The 13,727-nt window shown below is 36.3% G+C and overlaps 1 protein-coding gene across 3 annotated transcripts in view; it reads right to left on the bottom strand.

The window, feature by feature from the left end:
- Positions 1-4,144: 4,144 nt before the first annotated feature.
- TPST1 (tyrosylprotein sulfotransferase 1) overlaps positions 4,145-13,727 on the bottom strand; it is a 46,863-nt gene continuing 37,280 nt past the window's right edge. For 2 of the 3 annotated variants that reach the window (XM_072416179.1, XM_072416187.1), the window contains exons 4-7: positions 10,562-10,612; positions 8,528-8,558; positions 6,848-6,887; positions 4,145-5,302 (exon numbers count right to left, since the gene is read on the bottom strand). In XM_072416179.1, coding sequence (XP_072272280.1) covers positions 8,529-8,558; positions 10,562-10,612 — 81 coding nt within the window. In that variant the 3' untranslated portion in view covers positions 4,145-5,302; positions 6,848-6,887; position 8,528. The remainder of the gene's footprint in view (positions 5,303-6,847; positions 6,888-8,527; positions 8,559-10,561; positions 10,613-13,727) is intronic. The other variant, XM_072416195.1, reaches the window with a different exon arrangement.

The following is a 13,727-nucleotide window of genomic DNA, read 5'->3' as shown; positions in this document are numbered from 1 at the left end:
TAAAACTTCAGGTTAACAATATGCAAATACATAATTAATATAGACTTCCGCCAGCCTTGTATATTTAGTACAGGTTGTATTTATTTCGACGGCTGGTTTGTTAGAGGTGAAGGTCTATCATGTTTTGTTCATTATGACACAATATTTCTTGTGACGCTGGAGCTCAGCTTGTTCTGTGTCAAGGGTTGAAGACACAGAGGGTATACAGATTCTTCCTTTGTACGTGCGTTTTGTACAGAATTACCTTGAAAGATTTTCTGTACAAGCTCTCCACAAAACCAAGGCTGTTGATATAGCAACAGCTGCTAGTCTTGCTTTTTATTACCATGCTGATTGCATTGCCGGAGTTTAATGTACATATAAAACCTAATCAAAATCATCCACAGCGGAAGCCTGCTGCTTCCATTACCCCTGGAGTACTATTAATAATGCGGTCATCTTGGTAAACAACTGCACAAAATAGGTCTGGAACAACAAGATATGCAAGTGCTGCAGATCAGACTTCTTGGACCATAACATCTGGACATAAAGAAGCATGGCACAGTTACTTTTTGATGTCCAGTCCTTGTTTCAATTAAAGCCAAATACGCAACAACACCCTTATTTGATACAGATGCTGCCCTTCTTCCTAACCCCAGCTGGCTCTCTATTTATTTGCCTCAAACCAACATGTTTGGTTCAAATTAGCTCAGTTTAGGAATAGCAGGACAGGGCAGATTTAGTTGGATTTGATTATCTTTAAACCCAACCTTGAAATATATATGAAAATGTAATTTAATTGGTTGCTTTTAAAAGTTTAGACCATTTTTTGTAAATATAATGTATACGAAAATAAAAAAAAAATAGGACCCAATGTCAAGAAGTGAATTATAGGAACGCCATTTTTTCAGGAGAAAAAGTAACCTAAGCATATGCATTCTTCCATGTTTGCTGTGAAAAACTATAACCAAATTTGACCACCTGCAGCGTACCCTTCAGGAATCCCAAGAATCAGGTCAAATGTCTACATTCTACAACTTTTCGATTTATAACATTCCCGCACATTTGTTGTTTGGCAGTGTTCCACACATTCCAGAAGAGGTCTTAGCTGACCTTTGGTTGTTGACTGTCCTACTCTTTAGTAGGTCACCTGAGGTAGCTGGCTTGTGAGGTGTAAATCTCACTACACTACAATGAGGCATAATATGGCCAGGTTTTCACTCAACATCCATGAAAATTGGAAACCCCTCTTGTAACATGAAGTTTACTGTATGGTCCTGCACACTTTTTAGGGCTACAAAAATGCTTCATATAGGACAGCTCAATGAAAGACAAGTTATTGTATGAATCTTATGTCCTTTGTTGCAACATGAGTAGGGTATGCTGTCACTACATTTCTTGTAACATGTCACTGGTACTTAAATGTGCTTGATAAAGGAAGTATATTATTTTGAAACATTGTGTGAAGCCAGTGTTTTTAACATATCTTTACACTTCATTTTACGAGTAATATTAAGGACAGTTTAACAAAATATAGTACAGGGCTGAATTTCCACGGGTAATACAATGGCCAAGCACATCAGATCCATTTTGCACGATACACTTGTTCCTGGTTCTGATGCTAAGACATTTTGTCACATTGTGCTCAAAGTCTTGAGTGTAAGAGGTAAAATTTGCAAAATCGTGATAAAACAAAAAAAGAAATGTATGGTACAAGAATTCTACATTTAAACAAATTCAAGTAGAATGTAACCTGTGAGTCCTAATGATGTTTCAAGCCCACTGTAATTTAGCCCCAAGTCTTTTTCTCAGATGCAGATATATATTATGCAGTGATGAAAGAGAGATGAACGAAGTAAGTTCTGAAATAAATTGCCTGCATTAAAATTTAGTGTGGTTTTCTGCACATGCTTTTGCCATAAGAATGAATGGTGCAGCATATAGATCACATTCAAAACACACCACCAAAGAAATGTAGAGGTGTCGATGGGCATTTAATTCATGCTTTGTAACAATGCAGATAAAGAAAATAAATAAGGAATGGATTTTTGAAGGCAACGTTCAAGACAGAGTGTTTTTTTAAATAGTGAAAAAGTGGACTTCTGACTAGACAAAGTCCACCTGTGCTAAACAAAAAATAATATATTCAAAAACAATAAATTGTACAAAATACAATATTGTACTGCGTCCTTGTGTCATTTACACCCAATGTGTTTCGCCCATTGGCTTCTTCATGGGATTTTTTTGGAGACTAATGCTAAACGAGACCAAAATCATACAAATACAAAGTAAACAAACTTACAAAGTAAGTTACCAGTATAAATTAAAAACTCAACATAATTAAATATCAAAATAGGCATTAGGGACATTGTTATTGTCAAAGTGTCAATGATTTATCTATCACATACTTTGTTTTCTTGACAAGGTATAAGAACATACTATCATCACATTTAAACATTATCAAAACACATCAGCACATCAAAAACTCAAAAATCATCAAAAATTTGGAACATTCAAAAATTTAAAACGCTTTCATGGTATTTAAAGGAAACGTCTGAAAAGGTTCACCTACTTCACGTATAATGTGGATATGACATATATTGTATATTCCAAAGAGTAAATACATGTGTAAAACATTCTCCAACTACCTCGTTTGTAGTCGCCCCCCTCCATTTCATCCATACGGGGGACGGGAGGACGCCTGCCAATTATGGCGGCTCACGTCCTACCCTTTTGATGAATGTGGGACTATCTTAGGTCCAACTACACCAAAACCACAAGGGTGATTGGGCCCCTTGATTATGCCGGGAACCCCCCCCCACCACCCCACCTTCTGGAAGTGTTGGGTCGGAGGGAGTATAACTAATACAATATTATATTGGATTTGTAAAATATATTATCTATGTTCTTCATTTCCTAGTTAGAAGTTTTGGGTACCTCATAACAATTTACCCTAAATCTTCATTTTTTCCCTTTTTATGTCCTTTATACATCATCCCATCATCTGCCTTCCCGCATACATCTCTACCAACGCTAGACGCGTATATTTACACAAGTGCACACAGTCACGCCAATACAATTTCTCTTGCATAACTGTTTCCTGCACTTGCGCGAATCTTCATGCATATGCAGTTAAAAGTTTAATAGACACCATCTTGACTATGGGCAAAACATAGTGCGGAAGTGTTTCAGACACCATTATCAAACTCACTCAATCCTAAAACTATGCATGTGCAATATAACATTAGCGCATGAGCAATAAGTTTTTACGTACGTGAACTGAATCCCATGATCTGTGTATAAATACACTAAGCGGAGCAAAAGAGCTCCCTCCCTGGCAACAATCCCTTAGGAAACTTTATACATTTACATATAATTTAAATGTGATAGTATGCTCTTATTCCCTATTTAATGTACAGCGCTGCGTAATATGTTGGCGCTATATAAATCCTGTTTAATAATAATAATAATAATAATAATACCTTGTCAAGAAAACAAAGTATGTGATAGATAAATCATTGATATTTTGACATTAACAATGATTGTCAGGAAGTTGTTCCTTAATGCCTATTTTGATATTTACTTACGTTGAGTTTTTAATTTATACCGGTAACTTAATTCTTTGTATTTATATGATTTTGGTCTCATTTAGTATTAGTCTGCAAAAAAAAAAACATCCCCTGAGGAAGCCAATGGGCGAATTGGGATTAAAAGACAAAAAATTACACAAGGATTCAGTACAATATTGTATTTTGTTGTACAACGTATTGTTTTTGAATATATTATTCTTTGTATAGAACAGGTAGGATTTACAACCAGATCTTACATACACAAAGAGCATCTGATCAACTGCTTTTGAAATATATGTAAGATATTTCAACATACATAAAATGTTACCTCTTGAATGTGTATTTCTGGTTCTCAGCCACTGTACATCTTAAAAAGGTCCATGTTCCTCATGAGGTCATCAGGAGCAACCCTATAGACCAACAGACTCCATTCTTTCAGCTTGCATTAATTGTGTTAAAAAGCCCAGACATTACAGATAAAACTTCCCCCTTAAATTACGAAGGACAAATTCATTTTTGTATACTACCTTTGTTTAAAAAACTATTACATACTATTAAATTAGACTGATTTAAACACACGCATACAGCTGGCAAAGTTTCATGTTTAAGCTTTTTATTTTGAAAAATAAAATACAAAAGAAATTAAATTGTAAATGTACATGTTTCTCAAATCCCCAACCCAACTTCTTTGGAAGTTTTCTTTAAATAATTACCAAGGAATACATTTCAGGTATTTTCGTATGAAGTCTCTAGTGTAGCCTGGTAATTTTGTGGGACTGAAAACCGCTCTAGACATTCTTTCTTAGCATGCCTTAAGTTCCTGACTTTAGGTAAAACTAATTGGGTGATGGAGAAGAAAGGGGAGCTCACGTTGGAGAACACTGCACAGCAGTCTCAAGAATATTATGGTCCTTGTTCCACTCTGAACACTGACTGGGAAAGTCTAGCCGCCTCCCCAATGAAGGACCACAGTGTTAGGTTTAAAGCTGAACAGTGTAATGTAAATTATCAGGCAGGGCACATATAGAAAAGTATGTGCTATCTGAAATGCATTAGACACTGTAGGCCGACTAATTTAATGCTGTTATTTTATGTATTCAGCTCAGCCATGAACAAAGGTACCACTGAATCACTGCATTAAAAGTAATCCAAAAATATGCATTTTTTATGAATTCAGTACTGACACTATATACTGCTAGTATACATTATATTTCAGGATTTCCAAAATCCGAACCCACAGTGTAATCTCCACTGAGTGCATGAACATATATTAAATATGTTAAGAGTGAGCCTTTATGGTTGGCCTAAATTAAAATTACCAATAGATCATTAATACGATGCTGGTGAAACACAAATGTATGTGTCTAAACATGACGGTACATATATTCAATATATACCTTGTGGAATGTTATGCAAACTATTTTCTTAAAAGAAAATAACTTTAATGTCACAGCATTGAAATGTTCAGAGGCCACATAGTGACAAAAAGAAACAGGACGTGAAGAAGTTTTAACAGACACAGTTTTCTCTTGTTACTTAAAAACAGACACAGCTGGTAAATATACAGTACTACACCACTGCTAGATGGTAGGTGCTTCCTGCCATGAAAGTGCCTTTATGCCCACAGGTGAACTCATGCTCACGTGGAAAGGGATGCTAAGCAGCACAGACAGCCAACAGAAGCACATCATAGTCTGCTCATAGCATGGAAAGAGTCATCATGGTTCCACTCCACAGAAAAAAAAGCAGGAAACCTAAAGAATAAAATAACACTTCAGTTCAAAGAAATAAACACAACATGACTGGCTTAAAAGCAATCAACATATTTATCAATAATACATAAATCTGACTGTTCTTGGTTTTATTTGAACAATTTGATCACATTGGACAGAAATGTGGTACATTACCGATAGTGAAAAAAAGAATGTCAAGAGAAAATTTAATATCCTTCTACCCAATAATAGCTCCAAGTCATTTCTAGTGATTGATTCCACGATTAGTATTATTCCCATTTTGTGACTACCTTGAGTGATTTGACCTGCCCATTCATGCTATCACAGTGATTAAAACAGTGAGTGAAATACATTTATATTTAAATTAGATTGGACCGCTTACACACCTACCACCTACAAAGCGCGTTTTATGTATTGCTATTATTTATTATATTTTTTCCACCACCTTTTGGGGAAAAATTGATCACTAACAAACCCCCGCCCCTCCCCACTCTGCACCCTTTACAGCGACACTATGTTCAAAAAATCCTACTTCCTTTGGAATATCACCTGATCATAATCCCTAATCAGTTAGTAGCTCAACATCCCCTCCTACACACTTACTATTCTGCAAAACTTACCACAATACTATAGAAGCATGTTCAATCAATAAACACTATATGATCTAATTATTTCTACCAATGCCAGAGCACCAATATACAATGCCATTATATATTTACATTTATATATTTTTTTAAAAATACATACATAAAAATATTACCAAATACATGCCCTATATCTACAATGTAAACATGCTTTAGGTAGACAAATTAGTCATAGATTTTCAGATTATCCAACACATACTCATGGTGGTTTCATTTGCTGTGTAAAGAGCTATGCAATATATAGAAAATATATCTCATATCTATACCAGTGTTTCTCAAACTTAATGTGGGAGAACCCTTGAAATAACATTCAGGTCATAAAGAATCTCTACAATGGTTACTATACCTAGAGCTTACAGTATATTAGTGTGGTGGTTAGTAGGTAGAATGCCTTTTACATTGCTGGCCAGTGGGAAGAATGTCAGCCTTACAGATGGTCAAAACAATTCATTGATGTGACAAACGCACCTGAAAGGTATAAATTGCTAATTGCTCAAGGAACCTCTGGATGAACCCTAGCTGAGAAACACTAATCTGCACAATGGACACTTTCACACAATATGCTGTGGATTACATTACAAGCATATTCCCTGAAGCTTTGGTACATTTCTTTCCTTGACTTTTCAGTGTGTATCACCACAAATGTGGTCATTAAAACCCTCTTCATACAAATACTTCATAATGACCCCCCTATCACTACTGTCTGTGCATATATTGAGGATGTAAAAGTATTGGCAACAGCTAGACCAGGGGTGTCAAACTCAAATACAGATTGTGCCAAAATTAAAAACCTAAACAATGTTGCGGGCCAAACTTGAAACGGAAATGGCACCGCTACTAAAAAGCTCAGTTTTACTGTAAAGGATATGAAGAAATGGATTAAGTCATTTATGGCAAAATTCAGCTGATAAAAGATTCTTACCTTTACAGAGAAAATGGATCTGCTATTCAACAGCTTCAGTCTGTAAACAAAAATGATATGGTAAGTCTAAACTTATTACAGTAGAATGTAGTTATGAAGACCTGACACCATAGTAGAAAGGATGAAACACAATGGACTGAAGATAAGCTGTAAGCCTACAATAAATGCAGCAATTTTTTACAATTAAACAAAAAATATTTTTTATAAATAGAATAAAAAAATAATGATTTCCTGTATATGTTGCTATGTACACAAGCTATTTTTACAGACGTGTATATCTCTACAAAAAGGGGGACAATTTAAAAGGAAAGGAAACACAGGTACTTTATGAACATTCCTCCATCCAGGACAGATGGTGGACATGCTTATATTGAACATATACTGGTAACTTTCATTATCAAGGTCGGGCTCTACCCACGCTCTAACTCCACCTAATGCTGTATATAGGTATTCAGGGTCTCATAAGGTATATATTCATTAATGGATTGCTGCCAACACTAAATAAAAAAATAATGCTGCCACCTTGAAGAAATCATGGTGAAGTGTGCACAAAGAACTAGAGGAAAAAAGCTACAGAGAATATAAGAAACAAATGCTTTTAAGATGAAGGGTAGCAATAGAAAGGTCTTGTAGGCTTTACAATATCACATGCAAAGGTCCTGCAAATGGAGAACAGAAACATAGACAAGCTCTATATTTTGTTGTGCCTGCTAGAAACATTTTTTTTAGGTTGTACGCAAAATTATGCTTGTCCTGTGTAACCAGATTTTTTGAGTTTCATTTTATTGTAATTGTAGCAAACAATATCAATGTGGCTTTCTACTGATTAGTTTTTTGCCATTCGGACTACTACTCCAGTGTTATATGAAGACAACCACAATAAATGTCTGTATTCCACATACTGCAAACCCATACATACTTACTGCCATTTAGCTGTGCAAAGAAGAAAGAAGCTTCACCCAAGAGCCACTATGAAAACTACATGCAGATTTATAATGCATTATGCAATGTCTATACCATCAAGTAGAACTCCAGTCGGATTAGAATAGAGTGTGTAAGTGTAAGTACTTTTTTTACAGCAGTAGTGATCTTGGTTAACGTTTTAATTTTCTGTATTCCTCATTGGCATAATTTCCTATGGGCCACAGCACCAGAAGGTACGGGGAAAATAATTTTCCAGTGGAGAAAGAGACCACAAAAAAAGCCTACCATAGTTTTATTTCTCCCGCATTTCATGGAGAAAAAAAAAAACTGACTGGAATCCTCCTTTATTACAGAAGCCATTGAATTTTAAGTGATGAGCGAATCAGATGTAACACCAAGTAAAATTTCACATTTTTGTATTCTCCAGCATAAAGTTTTCCACTTGACATAGAATAATGCCACAACTCATTATTACCCAGAAATGAAACTTGTGTGATTCTCTGCAGACCAGACAAATTTTAATGCAAACAGTTACTGCAATTAAAAACATTTGGATTGACAATTCTCCTGATTCGATCATCCCTATCATCCTCATTTTTCCTCATTAGACCAGCTTTTCCAGGAGAGAAAAAGAAACGCATGCACACCCAAAAGACAGATTTTATTGGTTACCCTAGTAGCACATGTTTATCCCCAATATTAACAGCTATTGTAGACCTAAAATGAGCTACAACAATCCATGCAATATATCCTTGCCTCAGGAATTTTCTCCCCGTGTCTTCTTTGGCTAGAATACAAAAATCACACTGGCTCTTAAAATGATTTCTATAGATTGCTAAATCATATAACAAATAGTTTTACAAAAATTGCTATATTGTTTTATAGCAAAATGCATCTTTACCAGAATCATTGCACCCCTGAGTTTCCTGTCTTGTAAAAAATACAAGGAAAACATCCCAAAGGTTATCATCAATGCAGATGATCAATTCAGATCAGAATCAAAGCAAAACAATGCCAGGACTACACAACAAATTAGTAGTAGCACTAAAACAATCAAACTTCCCCCAGCTACACATATGTGTAATGCTGGACATGGAGGTGGATTTCTACTGTTGTATACCTCTCCTCACTCTGTCTTTGCTTTCAAACAAAGGGCAGGAAGGCAAATGGTTATATAAATGTAAAAATATCTAAACTAAGGGGTCCATAAATAAAGTATTGAATCTGACATTTAGTAACATTTTTATTAAGTTATTTACACATTGGGCCTGTTTTATTATGGTTTTCTTCAACTTGAGAAAACTATTATGGGAGAACCTGGGTGATCCAGCAAACCTGCAATGTATTCCTTAAACATTATTTGCTATTAGTTGCCATATGTTTTCAATCCATTCCAGGCTTGCAGGATCACCTAGGTTCTTCCATAATATTCTATTTTCCCTAGTCTTGCAGGACTTTAACAAATCAGACCCGTTGAGGCTTTTGTCCTGCAATACATCTGATGATTACATCAGCCATTTTATTTAACCAAATTCATGTGCCCCAGAATTGCAAATCTATGCTGCTCTTAGCATTTCCTGATCACCTGGTGACAGGTAAACTTTAATGTAAGGCCCCACCTAGCCTTAACCCTAAATATAAAAAAATTGGTATTGAACAAACCTCAATTCTGATGACATTTGGTATCCACCAAACTCACCCCTAACATGTCAAATTTTTATCCCTAACGTAAATGTATCCTTAGTATTGCCCTAACCTTAATCCAAAAAAGGGTTAACTATGGGTTACTCTAAAACAAAAGTAACTAAATGTAAATGTGTACTTATCTTAGCATAGCTGAAGCTTTACACTTTCTGGTCCAACATAACGTCTCATGTGCCTAATTGCAGTCAATTTTAAAATCCATGTGAACCTAAAATGTATGTATCAGTGTAAACATTTCTAAAGTGCTGTTTCACTTGCCTTGATATTACCACTTGTTTCTTGCCGCCTTCATTGCTTTTCATTTTGTATGACAAATTAAAATGGATTCATTTCTTTGCCATCTGATCACACCATGCAAAGAAGTAGATATAAGTATTGGCGATACAAAAAAAGTCCGGGCACCAATTTACCCCCGCCCTACTCTTCTTGGTTGATAGACAGCAGCTCAGACGGGGGCCTCGCTTTCAAAATCTCTCCTTCTTACCATTGCGTCTTGGACAAGAATCTGACGTGTGTACAGAGGCCATTCGACATCATTCATGAACAACAGAAGACACCAATGGAAGTAAAGGAAGGAGAGCGCAGCGGGGTGCCGCTCGCTTGCTCATTCTCCCCCCTCCATAGAACAGAACGACACTGAATGACGCTCGTTCATTCATCTTTCAATGTTTTTTTTTGTATGGACATTATGCATTTATTTGCTCCACTCTGCATATGTGTTTCTTGATCCTGTGCTTGAGTCTCCACCTTACAGTCTGTGTGTGTCTTGGTACTGTGTGTTTGCAGAGACAGTGGTAATGTCTGAGCCATGAAATTGTGCATAGGAACCCTTCAAGTACTACTAAAAAAAATCAGGAGATGCCTTTTGCAAAAGACAGAAGAAAAGGGGATGTGAACAAGCACACAGAGTGTAATGCACTATAGACACAAGATGGATCCAGTACAAATGATGGTTTATGGGGTTAAGATTTTTAGTGATGAGTTGCTATAGGACAGGTCACACTGCCCTTTACCTTAACAAAAGAAAGTCAGCATGTTTTGGTCCATAAAACAAAAACAATTGGTGGTTTTCTAGCATTATCCTACCTGAGGCACATCTTTCAGGAAATCCGGAAGTTGAAATTCACCTTTAAAAACCTAAAAGATAAAATAAAACATAATAATAAATGTATTAATGAGTATTAAACTAATTAAAATTAAAAAGTTATGGTAGGCATTTAAGATTCTATAATTTAAAGGTTATTTAAATTTAAAGATTCCACATCTAGAATTTAAAGATTAAAGAAGCACAAATAGTACAATATAAGAATATCACAAATAAAAAAAAAAATGGTAAAACGCAGTAATATGCATTTATTTATGTACTTTAGTTTTGGAACTACAAATAAGAAATAGGACAGATGAGGCATTTTTCTAAAGCAGTGAATCTGCCATTCGCCAAAAATCTACTGCAAGAGAAAATTCCAGGTGCAAAGGGGGTTGGTTAAGCATGTTCATGCTCTCAACATTTACTGAAAAATATAGCAACTTGATACTGCCCATTTATGAATGAGCAATAATGCTTATTCCATGGCACAGACTTAAATATTTGCTCCACTGGTAAATAAAAGGTGAGGAACCTCTTCAATAAAAAATAATAATAAAAAAATTATTACCCCCCACCCCCCCCCAACACAGACACACTGTAAAACTTTATTTACTGTTCAATTACTGGAGAATGTGGGTGGCCAAATTAGAATGCCACATATCTTGGCAGGTTTTACACTTTTCTCTTCTCTTTTTATCATAAAAAAATGTGTGTGCATGTATGTATTGATGTGTAATTAAATATCATATGGCAGTGTATTTAGGCATAAAGACATTGTCCTGTTGAAGCTCAAACCAGGGATCAGAATAGGGGAAAAAGGCGGTTTAGGTGGCTTTGGAGGTGGCATGGTTGTTTTTGCCTTGTGGAGTAGTCTGAGTATTTTAGAAACTACTAATCTGCTGGTTATTGTCACCTAACAATTAGGATTCTCTTGGGCAAAATTAAGAACTTACGATGGTCTCGCGATATCATTGTTAATCTATCAATTGTCCAGGCGGATCAATAGAGGAGAGTGCTGCGGATTGCTTCCCCCTCCATAGCACAGAACAGTATGTACAGCTCTTGTTTGTTCATCTGTCCCTGGAAACGATCACACACTTTGAGACTGTTAATGCCAACTGAGCCTTAGTATTGTTGTTGACCATGGCTGTCCCTTTATGACAGCAGTGTACCCATCTTATAATGGCTAAGCAAAAGATTGTTTCACCCCACCCTCCATTGTCTCAATTATCCTTGCCTGCAAGTAATCAACCTCTGACACTGAAAATTTTCCATGGTTATATCACGTTCCGAAGGACCATACCAAATAGAACCTGGAGAGAAAGACAATTTAAAATTTTATACAGGGCATATAAGGTCTTCTGCACCAAGGGAACTGTTGGGCTCCCCTGATCCACTCGGAAGGTCACAGTGTCAAAAATGTAACAACTCCACAGCCACTCTCAAGCATTGCCTGTGGGATACAAACGTTTTAGATGACGGTTCGCACGTAAGTAAGACAAATTACAAATACAATACCTCTCGGGCCGATACTGTGTTTGTTTGTGTTGAGAAGAGTTTGCAGACAAATCCCCAAATAGCCGCAAACAAACTTTGATCTTTCTATGCCTAATAGCAGCTAGGAGAACAATATTGCAACAATGTATACACCCGCAACCACCTAAACTAGACACAGTGAAGGCCTAGTTTTTTTTTTTTGTTTTTTTTATAGGGATCTGCTAGAAGCAAAGTTTTTCAACAAATGGCATGATTTCATGCAATACTTTCTTGAATCCACAGAATTACAACAAATCCTGCAATGCCACCACTACTCCACTTGGCATGCTCTCAATTTCCCTTAATGAGGGCCTAAGATTCGAACAATCAATGGGCTCCAATAATGAACAGTCACTGTCAATGCACCAGCTTCTAGCTATCTGAATGCTATTAGCCTAAAGGATTAGATTCCCCCCCCCCCCCCCCAAACCCAATGTTCCAAATATTGTTATAAACCGTAGTCAGGTGATACATTTTTATTATAATGAATGAGATAGAGATCTCCAAACATAGTTCAGTGATAATACTTACTGCAGACTGTACACCTACTACTGTATTGCAACAATTTGTTCTCCTATTCTTACTGTCTCATGATAGTTAGCTCTCCTGTGAATATCCCTCTGATATCATAAAGAAAGTTTTACAAAAGATTGTTTAAAGTATCAGAAATCTAACTTGTGTACAGGGCTATAGCATAATGGCAGAGGTGGATCACAGGCAGACATGTAAGGAGATGTGAAGAAACCGGCAAAAAAACCTTTGCAGCCACCCGGTTTTGATAAATGACAGTGTTACTCCAAGCTACATAATCTAGGCAGCACCTGTCCTGCTGACAACAAAAGATAAATCCGATTACCTTGAGTGTGATGAATACATACATTATGTGGACAACCTTGTCGCTGTGGCCTATTTCAGGCAATAAATCTTGGACAGCTTGGCAGATGCCCAGAAGCCCAAGAACATTTGCAGCAGCAGAGAAAGTAAAATAATGAGAACATAGAGAAACAGGGAGGGGATATGTTTCAGTCCAAGTGTTTTACTATGGATGAACAATATTACTGAACAGTATACCAATACCAACTGGTACATTTTTCTATTAAATAGTTTTCAAAAGTAAGGGCTGCACATAAAAGACACAGCACTTCCAATAGTCTGGCCTCCCTTAAAAGCAAAATTTCTGTATATGCCATTGGCAAAGCACACCAGGAAAGCAATACAAGCAAAACAAGAATATGTTAAAACAATATATAGACTCTAAAACACAATAGCAACAAAGCATCCACTGAACACATCATACACTGCAAGTGTAACATTTGGCGTGCCTGACTAAGAACAGATGTTCTCAGGTTGGGCAAAAAAATTACAAAAAAAATATACATGAGCAATTTTTGTAGTTTAGAAATAGGACAAAAGATACTGAAATGCTGAATCTTTCCTACAGATAAATTTTCAAAAGGGCTTGGGACATTGCTGACTACCGTATTTTTCGCCGTATAAGACGCTCCGGAATATAAGACGCACCCAATTTTAAAGGAGGAAAATCTAGAAAAAAAGATTCTGAAAGATTATTCCCCTTCTGATCACTCATGTGCCATTCATACCGGTATTCCCCTTCTGATCACTCATGTG

The sequence above is a fragment of the Pyxicephalus adspersus genome, chromosome 1 (genome assembly GCF_032062135.1).
Source record: "Pyxicephalus adspersus chromosome 1, UCB_Pads_2.0, whole genome shotgun sequence".
In the NCBI taxonomy this organism is placed as follows: domain Eukaryota; kingdom Metazoa; phylum Chordata; class Amphibia; order Anura; family Pyxicephalidae; genus Pyxicephalus; species Pyxicephalus adspersus.
Note: the sequence above shows the minus strand (reverse complement) of the source record. Positions and strands in the feature narration are given on the sequence as shown.